This window comes from Quercus lobata, chromosome 1 (genome assembly GCF_001633185.2).
Source record: "Quercus lobata isolate SW786 chromosome 1, ValleyOak3.0 Primary Assembly, whole genome shotgun sequence".
Lineage (NCBI taxonomy): Eukaryota > Viridiplantae > Streptophyta > Magnoliopsida > Fagales > Fagaceae > Quercus > Quercus lobata.
Window position 1 is genome coordinate 40,055,671 of NC_044904.1, and position 23,077 is coordinate 40,078,747.

A 23,077-nucleotide genomic window follows, 5' to 3' on the forward strand; every position below is an offset into this window, starting at 1 on the left:
ATTTTGCTTTGCTTTCTTAACTGAAAGCTCACTTAGTGTGTAAAACACTAGTGAATGTTCAGACCCCTAATTACAATATAACTAACACAAGCTTATACTCAAACAATATATGTGCGGAATGATAAATATAAGCTATACGCAAACATGCAAACAACTCTAAGCCATAATTTAATCACAACACAACAGTAATTAAAAGCAAAGAGTAAGGGATAGGAGAAGAAAATGCAAGATAACAACGGCATGTGTTATCGAAGAGGAAACCGAAGAACGCGGCAAAAAACCTCTCTGCCGCCCTCTAAGCGGTAAAGTGATCCACTAGAAAATCAGTTGGGATATATGAATAGCAGTAGACCCTCCAAACCTAATCTACCCGATGCACCTAAGCCCTCCAAGCTTCTTGCTCCAACAAGGTTACGCCTAACCTTGTTTTCTCTAGCTTACCGGATCCCGTAATTAACCCATTGCATCAACCAAAATGAATTGTTCTCTCTTGAACTGCTTCCCAAACACCAATATCCTTCTCACTGCTCTAAATGTGGTGAGGTAAGGATTTGACTTAAGATCCTTTCAAGGGTATGACAATAAAGAGGGTGAGAGTAGAAGAATTTGGAGAATCAAAGGTATAAGATTGTGGATGAATCAATTTTATTGATCTCTAGGGTTTATCTCTTAAAATTCTCTCTGGAAACTCTTTACATTTCGTGGGTATAAGGGTATTTATAGTAGGGTATGAGAAGGAATGTGAAAAGTCATTTTTTTGCAAAACAAGGTGCACTGGCTAGTCACTTACGACTGGGACAAGTCACAAGTTCTAGTTGCCAATTAACAGAATGGCCAGACTGTATTTGTTGTCCTGTAGTGATTTAGCTGTCCTAACCCTTCAACTTCCTACATGTTTCACACGTGAGTTGGATTCTGGCGAGTCACCACTCACGAGTTAGTCGTGATGTCTAGTCACGAGAAGCCTTTTGATGCACACACTTGATTAATTTTTCACACTCTCTCACACACAACCCTTACATTATTCCCACCTAAATACAGGGTTTCTAAATGCTGAATTACAAGCAAATTTGACATGGAATAAAGTCAACACATAGTTGAATAAATTCAACTTTACATTAACATTACTTATTATTATTGATGAAGCGTGAGTTCATCAGTTAGAGTGAGCAGATGGAGCCAATCTCCAGTTTGTGTGAATATATCCTTAAAGATGGTCACTGGTATGGTGCCTGCCACAACGTCTCCGATGCCAAAGTCAGTACCAAAGAACTCTTTGTAAGCTAAAGCAAAATCGTAAAATAATAGTGAATTTATCTCAGTATCTTTCTTACCTCATGTTGATGTTGTGAGGGTCTTTATATATGTTTTGGCAGCTTCTGACTGTTGGGGCAGTTATGTTGGCCTTAATGTCCTTCTTGGTAACGTTTGATGCTTTGTAATGTGGCTTCAATGTGCTCCAATGGTTCATATAGCTGGCCCTGTAACCGCTAAACTGATGAAGCATGAGTTTGTTAGTCAGAGTGAGCTGATGGAGCCAATCTCCAATTTGTGTGAATGTATCCTCAAAGATGGTCACCGGTGTGGTGCCTGCCACAACGTCTCTGATGCCAAAGTCAGTATCAGGGAACTCTTTGTAAGCTAAAGCAAAATCGTAAAATAATAGTGAATTTATCTCAGTATCTTTCTTACCTCGTGTTGATGTTGTGAGGGTCTTTATATATGTTTTTGCAGCTTCTGACCGTTGGGGCAGTTATGGTGGCCTTAATGTCCTTCTTGGTAACGTTTGATGCTTTGTAATGTGACTTCAATGTGCTCCAACGGTTCATACAACTGGCCCTATAACTGCTACGGGTATAATTGGCCGCATTGAATGGCCTGGTTTCCTTCGTCATTGATGGGGGTATTTGTTTGACTCGTCTAAGGATGTCCTCGTCTGTATCGTTGAGATCGTCTAGGGGAGACGAATTCGTTAGTCCTGTCAATAACCATGGCTGATGATGTGATCGATGGACTGAAGAATATGAAACTGACAATGGATGAAGAAGAGGTTATAGGAATTTCAGATGAAGGACGACTGGAAGCAATTGAAAGTTGCAACCTTAGTCTCATTGGCAAGTTTCTCACGTGTAAATCCTTTAATAGAAGGGTAGCAGAGAACATCCTACGACGAGCATGGGGCTTGGATGATAAGTTGCAGATTTTGGAGGTTGGCTTAAACTTGTTTTAGTTCAAATTCCAATCGGAGTTTGATATGATTCGAGTTATTAAGGGTGGACCTTGGACGTTTAACAATCAACTTCTTATGCTCCAGCGATGGCAAAAAGGGATGAATGTAAGTAATATACGATGGACTCATGCATCTCTATGGGTTCAAATTTGGGGAGCTCCATTTGATATGATGTGATCCTCATTTTTTTTTTGTTCAAAAATACCCCTACACCCCTATGTTTAAGTAGAGACAAAACTAAAGGACAATCTAGTAAAAATACAACTCTAACTCCTACTTAAACATTGCTTACAAAATAAGGTCTGTAGATACCACATTTTGTACCCCTTACAACTCGGGCCCCCATTCCCTAATAATGCCGAAATTCTAAGGCCCAAAGTTGATTTAAGGCCCAATCAGATTACGAATTGACTTGAGATGTGTTAAAATGGAAAATATAACTCTTTATGAGCAAATAAATCTATTTTTGAAAAATAAAAGGCCAAGGAAACCCTAGGCTAGTGTACGTAGGTCTGATGCATATGTACGCAGGCACGAACCTATGCACGCAGCTAAGGTTTCAGAAACCTATGAAAGGCAAGTTTTTAGCATTAAAGACTAAGGTTTGGAATGAATCTCACATCATCTAGGAGCCGTTTTGTATGCGCACACATACTCATGCCCAAAAACCCTAATTTTGGATTTTCCTTTAACATTCTAGATTAGGGTTTTCTTTTTCTTATTTTACTTTGATGCCATGAACATGGATTAATATGATCATGCATTAATGTCATAAGTGCTGTGATGCAATGAGGTAAGTCATGTATTGATATGAACATGCATTTTGAGGATGAATATGTTTGTTTGATGCTTGTTTCCATGTCTAGAAGTTTCGGATATATTTGATGATTAATACTTTGTTGCCATGCCTACCTTTCTGCCATGATTTGTTTGCTACTTGGATATGATGTATGCTTGCTTGCTACCATGCCTATGTTCTACCTTGACCATGATAGGATGCCATATGAGATGAAATGCATTTGATAGGAACATGCTAGGATTTGTGATGGTTGATATTGTTGGGTTCTAAGACTTTAGGTTTAAATGTATTAGAACTTCATTTTGTAATGTTGGCAAACTATGATCAAAACATTTAGTCTTGTTTTAGACTTGCTCAAAGTATGTTTATGTGTAAAGTTAGAATCGAGTGTACTGCAGGATTTGTTATGTAAATCTGCATGGCTCGATAGATTGAAGCTCGTGCAGATTGTTTTTCTGCAGAATTTTTCAACTTAGCCCAAGCCTATTTGATATGTAGGGTTTTATGTTTTGCCTTAAGTATAAAATGAAAAACCCTAACCACGTTTTTATGTTGTTGTTTATGCTGTGTGTATGAATCTCTTATGAGATCTAGAGGTGTTTGCCTTCATACATATTTAGGGTTTACAATCTCAAAATTGATGTCGAGAGCTTAGTGATCATTTCAGTTGCTGCAGAAAGAGCTCAAAGAAAACAAAAGTGGGAGTATTTGTGGTTGCTGTGAATCTAAGAAAGAAGTAGTCCGTGGACTCAGAGCTATCATGTGGTCGTGGTAGTAAGTTTCTTACAGGAGGTTTAGATGTCTAACACCTTTCCAAAATCGAACCTAAACTCCAAACTCATACTTTGGTAGTAAGATCAGTGCTTCCACATAAGGGCGCTACGTAGTCCCCCAAACCATGCGTGTTGCACCCACAAGGTTACTTTCCTATTGATTTTCAAATTGCTTTATACATGTATAAATTAGATTCTAAAATATATATATATATATATAAAATAAAAGCACAAGTTTTTTTTTTTGCTACAAAATAGGACCACTAAACCCAATGTTTTTTTTTTTCCTTCTCCTTTTTTTCCCCTTTATCACGACTTAAAAGTTTCTCTCTTTTTCTTTTTTTCGGTTTCCTTTCTTCTAAATTCTAATCTCACATTTTATTTTTCTCATCTTCTTAAGAAAAAAACCATGTTAATTTTTTTTTTTTGGAATAAAAAACCACGTTAACTTAGATTTTAAGAATGACTTAGAGTTTTTTTTTTTTTAAATCCCTTATTCTTATCCCATCATTCCATGTATTTTTTTATTTTTATTTTTAATGAGATTATCCCATGTAGGTAAAATAATATCCAGTTATCCACTGTTCTTTTTCATTTATCTAAGCAGAGACAAAATTGGAACCCAGTAAAATACATGTCTACAAAATTAGACTACTCTCCCACTAACTCACCCATGTATTCAACACAAACCAGTTATATATCAAAAGCCAAGCCACCATTTACTACTATAAAAGATAAAATTCTCTAGTAATTAGAACACACACAAGATAGAAAAAGAAGCAATCTTTATGTAAGGACTGAATTTGGATTGGATCCAATATAGGATTGGGTTTTAGCCCAACGAGCCCAAACAATGAATTTGTAGAGCGTGGGTGAAAGAACTAGTTCTATTCAGTAAAAAAGACAATAACAGTTGTTTATTTAAGAGAATCAAACACAAGTAAGGTAAGAAAATTTGTCATCGATACAGTCCAAAGAGCTATGTTATAATGTCAAGTTGATGATCAAGGTTACAAAAGTTCAAAGGATTATTACAAAGATTTCTTGGTTTTCCGATCTCCTTTTCTTTAGGCCACCTTTCCATGCTATATATACTATAATTTTGGTATCATCCCCACCACACATTTGTAGGTTAGGTTCTAGGAACTCCTTCTTGTCTCATCCAACACTTCCCAGAACCTTCAACTAGTAGCTGTAAGGATGCTTCACCACTGTTCAGGTTTCACCTCCACATTAATACGGTCAGAGAATTAGCTAGAATGCATTTAATGTGGAGGTAGCAGCTTTTATAGATATTTGTTGCCTCCCTCTACTCCTCTCTTATCCAATGTCTGACTTCTAACCATGATGTAACCTTGAAGGATGTTCAGGATGATAGGACATTCCTACTGATCTCGGATCTCCATTTCCAATATGACTTTTCTCCTCGGACATATTTTGAACTATCATATACAATCCTTATTTCTTCTTCTTCTACCATTCCCATAAGAACCTTATTTGATCATCCTCGGACTAGTAAATATCCTCGGATTGAGCCATAGGCCCAATTCGTACAGTTTCAATAATACTGTCTGGCTAACTGGCCCCCACACTTTAAAAGTTGCAGCACGACTTGGCTTGAAAAGTTCCTCTCTTGCCATCTATTTTGTTAACAATTTTTTTTTTTATTGAGAAGAACAAATTTTTTTAATTATCTGTATTTTTTTAAAGGCCCCTTCATATAATTCATCAACTTTATGAGCATCTAAAGCATATTTAATTTTTTCTAACCATTCATTTTAACTAATCTTGCAAATCTTTCATTACCATCAATTTTGGTTGTTAGGACTGCTAAAATTGAGGAATCGAGTTTGTACATTGATTTGATTACTCCCTTTATCTAATTGAAATTAAATGAAAAGTGTATGTTTTTCAATGTCCAACTTATATTCTATGTCTTTCAATTTTCTTTAAATTTAGGTATCTTTTTACCATCAATATTTTTTTTTTTTTTTTTTTTTTGGAGATGAAAGATAGATACCATCAATAGTTTTAATAAAGGTGTACGGGGCATGGTTCCCCCCAGGACTCCTACATTCGTATGATCCGATGTATTGGTGCCATGTATACGAGGCTTTAATCTTGTTGGGCATTGAGCCTTGGACCTCAGGATCTTGAGTGCACTTGTATGTTCTATTAGGCTCGCGGCCTTAGCCCCAATTAACCTTGATACCCTTCTAAAACTCAAAAACTACAATGATACCATCATGACATGAGCTGCAAGTGTAATTCCCTGTCGGTCAACTCTAGCTCGACCGAGAAGGACAAATCTCCCGGGAAGGTGGACTTATAGATGCCCGATATTGCCTTAGGAATTAACACTGCCGGGAATATCTTCTGAAGTAAGGAACCAGTTCCAATGCCACTTTCATCACACCCCACTCCCAACTAAACACCCACTTAGCAATAATAACATTGGACCTCTTATACCACTAGCCACGAGAGTAATGAGAATATAGAAAAAGGGAAAACGTAAGCTAGTATAGTTGTAGGATAGAGAGAGTAAAACAGTTTAGAGGGAGAGACATTTAAGCTGGGTCTTTGTGAATAACCCAAAGTAGGAAATCCTAAGCCCACTTCATAAATAAGTTGTGAGCCTAAGTGAGGTTTAGCCCATAGGCTTCATCCTTGGCGCGCACAAAAGGTTTATGTGTTGCCTTTTTTTTTTTTTTTTGAGAGAGAGATAATTACAACATGCTGCTAACCCTGCAACTCGAACTCTTTCCCCCCTAGACCCCCAAGCACTTTATGCATGGAGAGGTGTCAATTCAGCTACAAGGCCTTTGGCTATGTGCTGCCTTATTATGTGTTAAGGTTGCAAGAATGGGGAAATTGAAAAATTTATGCCTTGATATAAATACTTTTATGCCTTATTCTATGTATTTTTTTTAGTTTTATAGAACTAGCGAATTAATTTTGAAACTAATTAAAGACATTAAATGTTTTCTTATATATTAAATTTTGATTTGATTAAAAATTTGAACCGTGATTTAATGTAGTTTTTATTTATATTTTTTATATTTCCAATTATTCTTGAAACTTCAATAGCAATGGATATACCAAAAATTATGACACTAAACAAAAAAAAAAAAAAAAAAAAAGCCTCATATTGACAACGATACATTCAACTCAATCAAACGGTCATATTGAAAGATATCACAAGATCAAGTCTTAACAATTAGCATGCATTTGATTGGGTGAAGCTAATCACACAGGATTAATAAAAATTAATTAAAATGAATTTTGGTGATTGGTTGAGTCTATGTCTTAAAATATAACTTGTTGCATAGGATTAAAATAAATGGGCTAATAAGGTTTAAAAATTGTTAAATAATATAGAATCACGTGAATAGCATTATCCTTAAAGGTTGATTCATGCCACATGGAATAGAACTTGATGCAAATGATTCTCTTAATCAAACAACCCCCCAGAATTAGACTATAGCAATTTTGTCAAGTTTGGATGCACACATAATCAAGAAGAATAAAGAAGAACCTTATTTCTTTTTCCTTAAACCAAAATAGAAGTTGAAATTTCAGTGGGAGAAAAGAAAAGAACAAAGGAGTTGAGACGCAAAATAAAAGGACTGGTGGGCTATCTAATGGGCTAGACCTCCAATGGTCATTGTGCATATCCAACGTGCAGCTAATTAAATACCTAATGGGCAGATCCAAGATTGGGCTAGAAAGAAAGAAAGGGAAAAATATAAAGCCTAAGTCCAACACCTAGCTCATTATTTTAAGTTATCACTTAAGTAGAACAATGGCTTATAAACACATAAGATGGTTCATCTCTAACTAATTTGGGACAAACAACATAAGGCAAAGTGTTTTCGACACACGCACCGACACCAACAAGCTACACTGGTCACCTCCTCCTAACCATTTTTTTTATGTTACCAAAAAAAAAAAAAAAAAAAAAATTAGAATCAATGTAGAAAATGGATGATAAAATAGTGCGTGCTGAGAGACTTTTCTTTTTTTGGTTTAATGTCAAAACTTTCCAATTATCCAAATTCGACATTTATACGTTTGTCCCATGGTATTTATGCATTTCCTAATCACTAATATAACTAAGAGTGTAGTGATTCCTAGCACCGCACACATACACACAAACTAATGATTTAAATACTGTTTTGTTTTTCATTTTTTTGGTGCTAGATATCTTTACATCCCTAGCTATATTGGTGACTGGAAAATATACAAATATCATTGGATAAATGCATAAGCTTCAAATTGGGATGACGGGAAAGTTTTAACGTTAAACCAAAAAAAAAAAACCTCTAAGCATGTACATAGTGCGTACAGATAGGTTAGTATATAAATTAATTTCTTCATGTGCATTTTTGCCAAAAGTTTACTTCAATTTTATTCTAAAACTAAATAATATATATAAATTAATGTCATACATGTGCAAGGAGAATTTTGTCATATAGGCCTCATCATACGCAATATGCGTGTGCTTAAAAGCTTTTCAATGCTTTCATTTGGTAAATCCTAAATTAGCACTGGTCTTAGGTCTATCAAGGTCACTTTATAGTTCTTTCAGTTGAAACATATATATATATATATATATATATATATATACACAAACAACAATGTGAAAGGATGTTATTGTCTTTATAGAGAGTTTTTGGTCCAAACAAAGTACTAGAAAAATTTTGATAGAAAAGTTGAATGGATTGATGAAAAGTGGAACATGGAGAAGTAGAGGAAGTTTGAATAAGAGAGAATTCTTTTTGTTTTTATTTTTATTTTTATAAGTAATAAGAAAGAATCATAAGCATTTTTAAAGTTTTATTTAAATGGGAAAAAAAAGAGAAGAAGGTAAGATAAGAATGAGAAGTTAAAAGCAATTAAAGCTTGAATTGAAGTTGAAAAAAAAAAAAAAAAAGGAAAAGAAAAAGAAAGAGAGAAGAAATTTGAATTCAAATGGAAGAACACGTGTTTCTGTGGTGGGAAGTTTGTGTTTACAAGGTAAGCTAAATATTAGGAAAATGAGGCCAATTTTGTATTTTAATTTTACACAGAATTTTTAAATGACTTTTATATCCTCACTTATTTATTTTTTTGAAATAATGTTAGCTAACTATTAAGAATGGTTTAGAGAATTCAAACATGTAACTCATTTTTTCAATTCTATTAATATATATATATATATATATATATATTTTTTTTTTGAGATACTAAGGGATTTTATTTTATTTTATTTTATTTTTATATATATGAGAAACCTAAGGGTTTGTTTGGATGGAGGAGTGGAAAAGTGGGAGGATGGAAAATTAGTGAGAGGATGGAAAAGTGAGAGGATATAAAAGATTTGGTTTTCCCTCATGTGTGTTTGGTTGGAGGGGTGAAAAAATGAGGGGGTGGAAAAATGAGAGGGTGGAAAACTCTTTTGTTTGGTTAGAGAGAAAAATGAGAGGATAGAAAATTTAGTTTATATAAATTGACAATTATACTCTTATTACATAATAGGTAAAAAATAGATTTATTTGTACTCATTAAATAATATAAAATTTACCAACAATTATATTTTTCAATGAGAAGTGTTACGTCTACAACATTTTTCGCAATACTTTCACAACAAAATTTATGTAAAAAGTTGTTACTAGTTTTAATTTGAACACACTACTAAAATTATTTTTTTACTCACCAATATTAACTAATAGCAATTTATTACTTAAAATTTATTGTAAAAATATTGTAGTAACATTTCTCAAATAGGATTTTTTTTTCTACGCTATCTCCTTCACATACGTTCCTATCTCTAACCCCACCCCCTTCTTTTTCTTTTTCTCCCTCGTTCAAGTCTCAAGAAAGTTCCAGCACTCTCATTCTCTCTCTTTTTTCTCCAGTTCGCTCTCTTTGGTTTTTTTTTTTTTTTTTTTTTACTTGATTCCAGAACAGTCGTCCCCAACGCAGTCCAGATGGGTCATCTTCGTCCCAAAGCAATTGGCCCAGTCGGAGCCGTCGCTCATTTTCGTCCCCAACACAGTCCAAATAGGTCAGATGACTTTTATCTTCTGTCTTTTGTCTTTTATTATTATTATTATTATTATTATTTTACTTTTATTGTTATGATTTGATTAATTTTAAAATTGTTATTTTGAGTTTGTAATCTGATAATCTAATTATGTTTGAGTTTAGAGATGTTTGAGAGAAAGATTGTAGTGTTTGTAGCTGTGAGGGAATTTCTGTAAAAGTGTTGTGAGAGCACTTTTCTCTCCACAATTTTCCTCCCGATTTGGGAGGATGAAAATTGTGGGCCCGGAAGAGAAAATTTTCTCCGGAGTTTTCCATCCTCAGCATTTTCCTTCTTTTGCCAAACAGTGGAAAACATTGTTTTCCACCCTATTTTCCTCCATCTGTTTTCCATCCTCCCTATTTTCACCCCAACCAAACACAGTGTAAGGGTGTATTTGTTATTTTGTTTGGAAGTAAAATAGGATAGATGGAAAAATTTGGAGAGAATAGGAGATAAAACTTTTTTTGGAGTGTGTTTAGGGAAGAAAGGAAAATAAATAGTAGGGCCCAGATATTTTTTTTCTAGGCTCACAAAAATGTTTTCTCTCTAAAATAAAGAGAAAACTGAGTGAGGATGAATTTTTTCTTAATTGACAAAAATGTCCATGTGTATGTGCACGTGGGCTTCTTCAAGTTGTCTTTATTTTTTTCTTCTTCTCAGTAACGTTGCCTTTGGCATTTTTTTTCTTTTTTTTTTTTCAAGCCTGTCTTTTTTCTTCTTCTGGGCAGCAACATTGTCTTTTTTATTTTTTTACATTTTAGGCCTGGGCGTGCCTCTCTTTTTTTTTTTCTTCTTCTTGGCAGCCTTTTCTTTTCTTTTTTTCGTTTTTTTTTTTTTTTTTTTTTTTAGGGCCCGAGCATGATAGGTGTTTTTTTTTTTTTTTTTTAACTAGACGTTTTTTTTTTTTTTTTGGATATGATTTTTTTATAATAAATTTGAGTGATTGTTCTTTTTTGTGGTTATTTGTCACTTTTTTATTTTAATTGGACATCATTTTTTAACAATGGTATATGAATAAATTTATTCAAACCTATTTTTTCCGTTCCTCCATTTTTCCACTCCCAACAAAACAAATAGGAGAAAAAATAAAATCTTTTCTATTAGAGAAATTATATGTCCACAACATTTTTACAACAAATCCTAGGTGATAGATTGTTACTGGTTGTTATTGTTGTGGCAAAAAAGTAATCTTAGTGTTAGTTTCAAATTTGAATCAATAACAACTAATCACCTATAATTTATTGTAAAAATATTGTAGCCGTAACATCTCTCTTTTTATTATCTTACTTTTCCATTCTCCTACCATTTTCTATCCTCCCATTTTTTCACTAGAAATTAAATATTTTAACATACACAGTAGTAGAGGGGGAGAGGAGAAAAAGTTATAGAAATAATATATAAGTATAAAGTATTATTTAATGTCAATACGTCACAGACTCATACATGTTCAACGAGAATTTCGTCATATACCTTTCTAAAAATGAATTTTGTCATATAGGCTGCTGTAAATATAAATGAAGTAGCATTGGATAAGTGTTGTCTTAATACCAGCATCATGTCAACTCCTTGACTTCTTCTTCTTCAATCTTAAGTGAAAGATTAAACCAGATTCATCAAAATACATCCATTCAGTATGGATCCCACCGGTGCTGAACCAACCTCCGTACACCACGTGGTGGCGATGCCTTTCCCATTACAAGGCCACATCAACGCCATGATGAGCTTGTGCAAGTTATTATCTTCAAGAAAACACAACCTTCTCATCACCTTCGTTGTCACTGAAGAGTGGCTACACTGCATCGGCTCCGAGCCCAAACCAGATAAGATCCGCTTCGCCTCTATCCCTACAGTCATCGAGCGTGCAAAAGCCGTTGACTTTTGTGGCTTCTACGAAGTGATCAAGACCAAGATGGAAGCTCCCTTTGAGCAGCTCCTTGATCAGCTTCAGCCGCCGGTGGATAGAATCATAGCTGACTTTGAGCTGCAGTGGCCATTCGGCTTCAGAACTCGAAGGAATATTCCATTGGCCTCGCTTTGGACCATGTCTGCATCTTTTTTCTCAGCGCTTCATCATTATCATGTTTTCACACAAGCTCAACCTGAACGTTTGCCGCTTCACTTTATAGGTTAGCACACTGCTACTACTAGTAATAAATTTGTTTTCCTTCAATTATTGACTACATATTATTGAACTTGTTTTGGGAGAAAAGCCATATCATGGCTTCAAAAATAAATAAATACTTATAATTATATATATATATATATATATATATATACACGTGTGTGTGTGTGTGGGAGTTCCAAGTTACATTTAACTTTGCAAAATTTGCAAATTTTTTAGGCATTAATTTTTATTACATCCAATGGTTAAAAACACACTAGTAACCATGTTATGATCAGTTTTCTTGAAATAAGTAACAGCATTAAATGGGTCTTTCCACTTTTATTACTCCAAAGATTTCATCGCTTTTTTATTTTTTAGCATCCGGCAATATAAATATATAATAGATCGTAAATAGTGAAAAAAGGAAATATATAAATTCATATAAAAGTAATAATTCACTGCATATAGTTGATAACTTCAACAATTTATGATTGAGGTTGCGGCAACTACTGTAATAGATGGAATATTTGACCTACTTAATAGTGATACAATGATTGCATCAAAGATCCAATTTTGATCCTTAAGAATATTCATTTAGTACTCATGTATAATAATGATATCGTATGGATAACTTACGACTACTTCAAAATGATTAGAATGCAATGTGAACTCTATTAAATTACGAGTATTAGCATTCGGTTAGTAAAAAATATCTCATTTTGAGAGTTATTCTATTATACAATTTCATTTTATAACATCCCTAACATCTCTACTTTTGTTTTCTAATATAACACATTAAAATAATATATTTATGTAATAAAATATATATCCCAAAACCATCTCTCCCGCTCGTTAATTTCTCTCTCTCTCTCCACCGTCAACAAACCAAACCCAACCACCCCACCATTGCTGACAACACAACCTACCACCACCATTATCAACAACACAACCCACCACCATCATCAACAACACCACTATTGCACCACCATCATCAACTACATAACCGCCACCCAAACCCAAAACTTTTAAATCACTTTCGCAGCATCACCTCAGCCAAACCCACAACCCCACCACTGCTACACCACCCATAACACCACCAGCAACCCACATCAACAGAAATCGGCCACCCACATCAATAGAAATCAGATCAAACCCATAAACTCGTATCAATAGAAATAAGATCAAACCAAACACATAAACACAAATCAAACCATAAATCCATAAAACCAACACAAACCCACCAAATCTAAATATGAAAATGGAGCTATCCATGGCCACACGAGTGATTGGTTGGAGGAGAGAGCAACAAGTCCAACCATGGTAGCTTATTGATGGTGGGTCTAGCCATGGTGGCTTTGAAGAGAAGAGAGACAGTTTAGGGGTTGGAGAAGACAAGCAAGCCACCACCGTGAGTGGTGGTGGCGACAGAGAAAGCAATGAGTCCGGCCTGGCTTGGTGATGGTGTGTCCGGCCATGGTGGCTTTGAAGAGAGGAGAGAGAGTTTAGGGGTTGGAGAGAACAAGTAAGCCACCATCGTGAGTGGTGGCGGCGACAGAGATAGAGCAACGAGTTCGGCTTGGCTTGGTGATGGTGGTCCAGCCATGGTGGCTTTGAAGAGAGAGAGAGAGAGAGATATGAGAGATTGAAGAGAGAGAAAAATGCATATATTTTAGGAAATTAAATATATTATTTAGGTTTAAAACATTGCTGCAGTACCATCATAAATTTAGGATGTTACTGTAGCAAATTCGTAAATTTTTTTAGAATTGCAAGTCTGGGTAATGCATCTTTTATGGGGTTTGATGCTAGATTTTAACATATCTGGAGTTTTACAACTCCAGTCTCCAGATACTGATGCTCAACTGTAGAACAGATCTACACAGCCTGATTGAATTATTGCTAATGTTAGAAGGACATTAGATCTTGTCTATCTTTTTCTTCTTCTCCTTTTGTGTTATTTTTTCTGGAGTGTCAAATTTGTTCCTAGACACAATTTGATAGCCTCATGGTCTGCTACATGTAACAAATATCGATGGTAATAGTACGAGGAAAAAATAAAATAAAATAAAATAAGCAAAACAAAACAAACTCTATGTCTATACATATCAACCACAATTTTAATTCATCTGTGTTGTGTGCTATAGAATTCTCTCACAATTTAATTTAGTAACAAATGCCCCAATAATTGAAGGTGGGTTGAATGCGGTTCTATATATGCATGTTGAAGTAAGAAAATATATGCATGTAAGAGTATATATATATATATATATATATATAAAACAATGTGAAAATAGAAGTACTAAAAATTTGTATCCTTGGAATTTCATTTGTTGGTAAAATAAAGCCATGAATGTATTACTATCATGAATCACGGTTCCCTACTGGACTAATAGTATATAAGCTTGTTGGAACCCTCTATTGAGTTGTCAAATTGTTTTTACCAACACTTCAAACATTGGTAAATTTGAATATAGTAAATATATATATATATATATATATTTTTTCATGGGAGCAACTCTCAAATCTAATTTCATGCTTTCCTAACTAACCACTCTTTGTTTTTTCACTAAGCTAACCTATATATGAAATGCAAACAATTGATTTGCGATTGGTGCATATTTGCTTAATTTGGTGTGATAGATCACGGAGACGAGCATGTGGGCGACATACCAGGAATTCCTTCAACACATGTAGAAGACCTACGAACTGTGTTTCATGAAAATGACCCACGGGGAATGGAAATGGTCCTGGAATGCATTTCAAAGGGGTCCAAAGCACAATATCTTCTAATTAATTCTGTTTATGAGCTTGAACCTCATGCCTTCGACTCTTTGAAAGCAATATTCCCTTTCCCTGTGTACCCTATTGGCCCTGCCATACGTTACTTGGAATTTGAAGATGAACATAGTTCCTCTACAACTACAACTGGTGACAACAGACCTGACTATTTAAAATGGTTGGATCTTCAGTCTGCAGGCTCTGTCTTGTATATTTCATTGGGAAGTTTTTTTGTGGTCTCGAACACCCAAATGGATGAGTTTGCAACTGCACTTCGTATTAGTGGTGTTCGGTTCTTGTGGGTGGCTCGTGGAGAAGCTTCGAGGCTAAAAGAAAGTTGTGGTGATAAAGGCTTGGTATTGCCTTGGTGTGACCAATTGAAAGTCTTGTGCCATCCTTCTCTAGGGGGGTTTTGGTCCCATTGTGGTTGGAATTCCACTCAAGAAGCTGTTTATGCAGGCATTCCTATGCTTACTTTCCCCTTATTTTTGGATCAAGTTCCTAATAGTAGGCAAATTGTGGAAGATTGGAAGATTGGGTGGAGGGTGAAGAGGTCAGAATTGGGAAATGAAATTTTGGTGGCAAAAGAAGATATATTACAACTCGTAAAAAGATTTATGGATCTTGAAAGCTTTGAAGTAAAAAAGGCTAGGAAAAGAGCAGGAGAACTAAAAGACATTTGTCATCAAGCGATTACTGAAGGTGGATCATCTCATTCTCACTTGGATGCATTTGTTAATGACTTTTTACAAGGCAATAACCATTAAGAAGTTTCGTTATTTGTTGTCAGTGACTAGACGAGTTGTAGTCATTGAACAATTGTTCTTAATTTATGTTCATTAATGCCCGTTTGAATATTTGGATTAATTTTTTATGAAAGTTTTTGCTTGTTGAACATGTGGAATATTATTTATTTTTATTGGGTTATTTCTTTGAGTTTTTTTTTTTTTTTTTTAAATTTTTATACCAATTTAATTTTGTTGTGTTTTACTTTTGCTGGATTAGCTTTAAAATTTTCAGCAGCCAATTTTAAATTTTGAATGCAAATTCTAAAATTTCAAGGGGGAGAGTGAATATATATTTTTTATAATTAAAAAAAAATTCTAGGTTCTAAAGGAAAAATTAAAATGCTAAGGGGGCCATGGCTCTCCTGCCCCCTAGCCCTGCCTCTGCTTGTGATGCCCCACTCGCCTCCACTCCTTGGGTATTAGAATTTTGGGCTTTTCTCCCAATTTCATAACACTTATTGAACTTGAGGGGGTGTTTGGACTTATTTTCTCTGTTTTAGCCATTTCACAAGTCATCCCAACATCTGTCATCTATTTATTCTTAAAGGCCGTCTAGAGTTTGCCCACACAATTTCTATAACAGGGCAACGTGCAAAGTTGTGGTGATAAAAGGTTGGTATTGGCTTGGCATTGACAAAGCAAGCATCATTGTTCTTGTACCTATATCTCTGTAGTAGCCCTTCTTTGCTGGCAGTACGTCCCAAGTTAGCTTCCACAAATAGCTTTAGTCTTTCATGGATTTTAACATTCCAAAGTTAAGTGAAGTCCTTCTGTCGAAGAGGGTTTTGGTGGTAAATCCCATTTGTTGATCAAGATGATATGCTTTTTTGACAGATAAAGAACAATTTGTACTTATTGCGTAGTATATTTGATCAACCTTGTCTTGGAATAGACCATAGATATAAACTACTTTAGTCACCCACTAAAGCAAAATTTGTTTTTTTTTTTTTTTTTGGATAAACCACAGAATTTCAAAAGAAAAATCTTCAAAAAATTTTACTCCAGTTGTCGTGTAAAATTTGTTGAATATTTTTCTTTTGGTCAAGGTCTTAAATCTTCTAATTCAAGAATTCAGGGTCATCCCATATGTTGATGTTTCACCACTCCCCACATTATAACAAAATTTCCTTTAACCACAAATATTTATACTCCGTTTGTTTTGAAGTAAAATATTTTCAAACGTAAAATTTTACATATAAAACATTTTCAAATGTTTGGTATAACAAGTAAAATTTCTCAAGCAAACCACTAAAACCGATGGCTCAGCATCAAAGCCACTGGTGTTGGAGGTTTGATGACTGAACTGTTAATACCAGTAGCTAGAAGTGGCTTCGGTGACCGGAATGCTGGAACTGGCAGTCAGAGTGGTGGCTCCAACAACTGGACTGCCAACAATTACCATTAGAGCGATATCTTCGGTGATCAGACCGCCAACACCAGTCAATAAAACGATGTTTTCGGTTACCGAACCTCCAACATCAGTTGTGATACAGTGTCTCTGACCACCGAACTACTAACTCTGGTCGCCAGTGGTGTGTCTGACCATTGAAACCACCAACACCGATTACTGATGAGATGTCTCTGTTAGGAACCAAGTGGTTCCTAACGAGAATTTATAGGAATTGATAGTAAAACGATGTTTTACTTATGCTCCGTTTGTTTTGAAGTAAAATATTTTCAAACGTAAAATTTTACATGTAAAACATTTTCAGATGTTTGGTATGACAAGTAAAATTTCTCAAACAAACCACCAAAACTGATGGCTTAGCACCGAAGTCGTTGGTGCCAGAGGTTTGATGACCGGACCGTTGGTATCGGTAGCCGGAAGTGGCTTCAGTGACCAGAATGCTGGAACTGGCAATCAGAGTGGTGGCTCCGACAACTGGACTACCGAGGATTACCATTAGAGTGATATCTTTAGTGATTAGACCGCCAACACCATTCAACAAAACGATGATTTTGGTTACCAGACCTCTGACACAAGTTGCGATACAGCGTCTCTGGCCATCGAACAGCTAACTCAGGTCGCCAATGGTGTGTCTAGCCATTGAAACCACCAACACCGATTACCGATGAGATGTCTCTATTAGGAACCTAGCGGTTCCTAACAGGAATCGATAGGAATTGTAGGAGAGTGTATGGGAATGGTGGGAAAATTAACTTAATTCAAGGTAGTCACTTTCCATAGAAAAAGAAAGAGATGCACTAATGCCTTAAGCAATTGGTTTATTCTTCAATGATGAAAATGTGATTACAACTTACAAGTAGGTATTTATAGAATCAAAAAACTATTCTATTGGCCCACGTGGTCTTATCCTAATGGTTCTATTATTCCTCATGCGCATAAATAATTCCAATATGCATTAAATGTGATTAACATACTTGGAATTGTAACTAACTAACTAACTAACTAACTAACTAAATGCAACATTACAACAATTATTATCTATATACCTATAGGATTTCCTAACAGTCTCCTACCACTAGACTATTAGCACTAGTCGCCAAAGTTGAGTCTTTAAAAACTAAACCATTGCCACCAATTGCCAGAATGAAGTCTCCGACGACCAAATTACTAGAGTGATGTCTCCGGCCACTAGATCGATAACCTTGCAACTAGATGGGAGAGGGGAAGCCACTGTGTGCTTTTGAAAAATGTTTTACCAAATTTTTAAAGGTAAACATTTTACAACTTTTTATAAATGATTTTACGGGCAATGAAAAATATTTTACAAGTTTGACTATATTTTACCCCCAAACAAGCACTTGAAAATGAGAAAAAATTTCTAAATAATATTTTACTTCAAAACAAACGGAACATTAGACACACATGCACGCAATGTCATCAACCTAGAAATAGTGCCTTCATAGCATTAATGTTGTGGCAAATTAATTACTTAACTCTATGCGTTTTGTTTGGGATGGGCTAAATTTTTCAGCTTATTTGCAATTTTAGCTTATTTTTGCTACCATTCATGAGTTCCACTACATTTTTTGATATTTTTCATATGTCTCATTGTACTATTCAGCTTATTTTTTAAAACTTTTTTTCTACACTTTTAGCAAAAAAGTTTTCAACTTCAGTTAAATAAGTTATTCCCAAACGGATCCTATGTCTCCCTCTTCCTGTCATAGTGTCACTCTTCTTCAAAAAAAAAAAAAAAAATTGACACCTTCAGTTCCTTTAGTGCCATCAAGCCATGTAGAAAGTCTAGCCAAGATAAACATTTAAATAATAATGAAAGATCTCCAGTAAACTATGGTGGAAGATAAAGTTTGAAAATTAAAAGGAAAAACTGAATAAAATCACAAAGGGTGAAAGAAACAAACAGAAAAAAAAGCTGACACTCTATGGAGTAGTCTGCTGGTGATTGAAAAGAACTTAAGTTTTAAGGAAGCTAATGTGTGGGAGTGATTTTTGATTTGCATATATAATAAATAAAGATATAAAGCAAGATGGGTACCATTGAAAAATACCAAAGCAAATACTAACTTTGAACCTTTCTTTAAAAAAAAAAAAAAAAAAAAAAAAAAAAAAAAAACCTTTGAGCCTTTAACAAATGACACAATGACCGCAATGGGACCTAAAGCACAGTACAAGCTGGAAATTTGGCTTGATATAGGTAGAGAAGTTTTAATTATTTTTATTTTTTTTTTAAGTTTGAATTCTATTCTTTAGTAAAAGTATATAATGCTATAGGGTCCGATTAATGTATGCCTTAAGGGCATACATTAACAAATCCGTTTTTGGAAAAAATTTATCGGGAATTAAAAAAGTTGTCAAAACTTTTTCAATTCCCGATTAAACTTTTTCCAAAAATGGTATATTATTGTGTGCCTTAAGGGCACACATTAGTAAATTCCAATGCTATGGGTCCGATTAATGTATGCCCTAAGGGCATACATTAACAAATCATGTAGGATGGGTGCAAAAACCTACTTTGGATTCCTTGCCCCATTTGGTTTGTAGAATCAATCTAGGGTGTCGAGGAGGTTCTTCAAGCTCTCTCTTTTCTTTCAAATCTTTATTTGATTTGCTTCTAGAGTCATCCTTGTCAACCTTTATCTAAGTGTTTATTGAATTGCCATCACCTTGCTTCTTAGTGGCAATTGTTTTGGAGTCGGTCTTGGGAACTGTTTTCTTTTCAGATCTTTTGACCTCACTGACCAGATTTTCAACATCCGCTGCTTACCACTCTGTGTTTTTGGTTTCATGCACTACCTGAATTACCTTTATTTTATCCCCATTAGCGTCTTTCTTAGTTCCAAAAACACTACAACAAAGAAGGCCTATGGTGACAAAATCTAGTGAGGAAAATTTATTTTGTCACCAAATATGAACATTCAGTGACGAAATTTATATTTTGTCACCTAACATGGAAAAAGGAATCAAATTAGTGATGAAATGAAATTTTTGTCACCATATGTCTCAAAAAATTCTTGCGCCAATATTATTTTTGAGCGCGAAATGTGGCAGGGGAGTATGGCGACGAAATATTTCGTCACAAAAAGGGAGCTCTAGGGTGACGAATATTTTCGTCACTAAATAGGGACAATAGGCGACGAAACACTAAATCCGTCACCAAATATATATTTTTTTTAAAAAGATTAGTATCATTGGTGATGAAAAGCTAAATTCATCACCAATAAGTCCAAATAAACCAAACACTAGACTAAAATGTTGAGCGCAAAAAAGAAATTTATGGTGACGAAAAATGACATTAGCTGACGAAACATTTTTGTCACTGTAGAGTTTGACAAAATTTCAATACTCCCAACCTCTAACTTTGCCAAATATCACTCTCTCTAATTTTATCAAAAAAAATATAAGTCTCTCTTTCTTCTCTCACCTCACCCCTCATGACCCTCACAACCACTCATGTAGCCACCATCGTAGGAAGTCATCACCTTGCTGGCTTGCCATCATCTCCAATTGGTAATCTCTCTCTCTCTCTCTCTAAAACACAAACCCTAGGTCCTTAGTCCTCAAATAGTGATGAGGTTTTTGTTTATTGCAGAAATTTATTATCATTAACAATCTCAATCTCATAATTGATTTAATTTAATTTTTTTTAAGTATGACAATGTGAAGAAGGTAATAGTTTGTAGATTATGTAAGACATGGCTATGTTTCGTTTAAATTTGGTGTGGTAATTGGGAATTATAAATACAAAAACATTGTTCAATTTAAGGGTCTCACAATTTTGGTTCAACTTGTATTAGATTTAGAATTGAACAAGTAATATCATTTGTAGAATACCTTCCTATGCTTTTTTCTTTTTCTTTTTTAATGAATAAAAATTACATAACATGTGAATGAAGACTAGAGGTACAACTTTAACATAGTTATTGAGTTATTTTGCTTTCAAAAAAAAATACTTTTAATTTTTCGATAAATGTATGTGATTCTAATGGAAGGTTGTATGCTTGGTTTTGGCCTTTTATGTTTTATTTTTGTTCTTTGTTTTTTGCTCTTCCATTTTCAATTTTTCTTTGTTTTGTGTCTTTAGTTGATTAATATTTAATTAAACTATCCAAAATGGTTTGTTTTTGTTCCAATAACACTTTGAATGTTTCTCATCAATTTTTTTTTTTTTTTTTTTAATTATTGATTGTGGTGTACTAGGAGGAAAGTAGTGCACAAAAGCACTAAAAGAAGGGCAAGTGGACTAAGAGATGAGTTAGTACATTTGACTTGAGTATAGTTTGTACTTTAATTAACCCCAACCAGAGACTTTTTTTTAGCTATCCTCTTTAATTTTTTTTTTCTTCACAGTTGTATTTACATTAGTTTCTTCCACAACTGTAGCACTGCTTGGATCTAAATTATCCTTTGGTTTATCTTCAGCACCTTCATTCTAAACAGTTTTTCTTGTTGGAACCTTTTTTACCCCCTTTTTTTCTTACAAATTCCATAGTGGAGCAACTGATTTATCCTGTTGATCAAGTATCACTACAAGAAAATGTATTTTTAGTGACGAAAAAATTCGTCACTAAAAATCCTGATCTTAGTGACGAAATTGGACTTTTAGTGACGAAATTCGTTTCATCGCTGTAGCCCCGTCGCTAAAAGTCCTGGCGACGAAAAATTTCGTCACTAAAAGTCCCGATTTGTTTTAAAAAAAAAAACTTTTAGTGACGAAAACGTTTCGTCGCTAAATGTTTTCCTTGCTAAAAACAGTATTTAGTGACGAAAATATTTCGTCACTAAAACCATGTCAGTTTATTAAATCATATTTAGTGACGAAATATTTCGTCACTAAAACTATTTTCGGGTACATTTAGTGACGAAAAAATTCGTCACTAAAACTATTTTTAAGAAAATTCAAACACATATAGTGACGAAAATTTTCGTCACTAAAACCATTTCTTACAAAATTCCGTTGCATTTAGTGACGAAATATTTCGTCACTAAAAAAATTTTTTGTTGCCATATTTGTGACGAAAAAATTCGTCACTAAAACTTATTTTCTGTTTTTAATATTTTCGTAGCATTGATATTAACCTGTAACCTATCATTATATTATTAAAACCTCACATTTGATTAACACATTTATTTCAACAACACATTTATAAAAAGTCAATCCATACATTCTACAAGTTAAAATTAAAATAAGTATCCAATTTAAACTCCTTCCATACAATAATTGTTTGCAACACATACAATAATTATTTGCAACACATAAAATAACTTAAGATGTTTTATAACAATACAAAAAATGTAGCATAATATAATTAGAACCAACGGAAGATGTCCTCATATGTCTTCAAATAATGCCTAAAGGAAATCCCCCAAAGCCACCAATAAGAAATCTGCACAAATATAAATCTTTACTTAAATATAAATCTTTAGTCATATAATTCTACACAGTGCCAACAGAAATTTCACTTTTATATCTTTAGTATCATAAACTAAAGACTGAATAACCTATTATGTGACAAATATTAGTTTCAAATGATACATAAAAAATGAAGTGCTCCAACACAACAATCCACCACAAAACCAATCACAAACATCACAAGTATAGAGTGCTTACAAGTATTGAAATCAAATAAAGTAATATTCATCACATCTAATCAACAATACTCATTCACATTTGCAAGAATTAAAAAACACTTCCAATATGTATTTAAACCACCTTATAACACCATGCAAGCCACCCGCTTGCTCCAACACAACATACCACCACAAATCCAATTTCCAACATCACAAGTATAGAGTTTTATAAGGTTTTCAACTAAAATTTACTTACTTTGCTCAAGCTAAGTTTACAACTTTCAGAAAAAATCCAAAGTTATTGTAAACAATGTGTATTTAGCCTGCAAAAGAAAAGTTAAATTTATAAGTACTTCAACCTTTTTAATGAATAGCTCTTATGGAATCCTTATGAAAGGACCCGCTGGTATCATCCACCAAAGAAACTATACTAACCCACTTTTATTTTCATTATGTAATAATAACACTACATTGTTTTATCCTCAATGTTCAAAATAACATGAATTTCTAAACTCAAAATACTACACATTGGAAAATGTAC

At 34.2% G+C, this 23,077-nt stretch overlaps 1 protein-coding gene across 3 annotated transcripts; it reads left to right on the forward strand.

Annotated features, from left to right (window-relative positions):
* The first annotated feature begins 9,756 nt into the window (after positions 1-9,756).
* LOC115990072 (UDP-glycosyltransferase 87A2-like) lies at positions 9,757-15,648 on the forward strand. 3 transcript variants are annotated; one of them, XM_031113935.1, is made up of 3 exons: positions 9,757-9,848; positions 11,368-11,995; positions 14,614-15,648. In XM_031113935.1, the coding sequence occupies exons 2-3, from the start codon at positions 11,503-11,505 to the stop codon at positions 15,516-15,518; spliced, it is 1,398 nt and encodes a 465-aa protein (XP_030969795.1). In that variant the 5' UTR covers positions 9,757-9,848; positions 11,368-11,502; the 3' UTR covers positions 15,519-15,648. The 3 variants fall into 3 exon arrangements, with proteins under 3 accessions (XP_030969795.1, XP_030969806.1, XP_030969801.1); XM_031113946.1 differs by having other exon boundaries at positions 9,762-9,848; positions 11,462-11,995; XM_031113941.1 differs by lacking the exon at positions 9,757-9,848 and having other exon boundaries at positions 11,345-11,995.
* The last annotated feature ends 7,429 nt before the right edge of the window (positions 15,649-23,077 follow it).

What these genes read in the sequence shown, in the direction of transcription:
- LOC115990072 (XM_031113935.1), top strand. Translation starts at nt 11,503, where the DNA reads ATGGATCCCACCGGTGCTGAACCAACCTCCGTACACCACGTGGTGGCG. An exon ending in TTTGCCGCTTCACTTTATAG is followed by an intron (nt 11,996 to 14,613) that starts GTTAGCACACTG and finishes TTGGTGTGATAG; the next exon opens with ATCACGGAGACGAGCATGTG.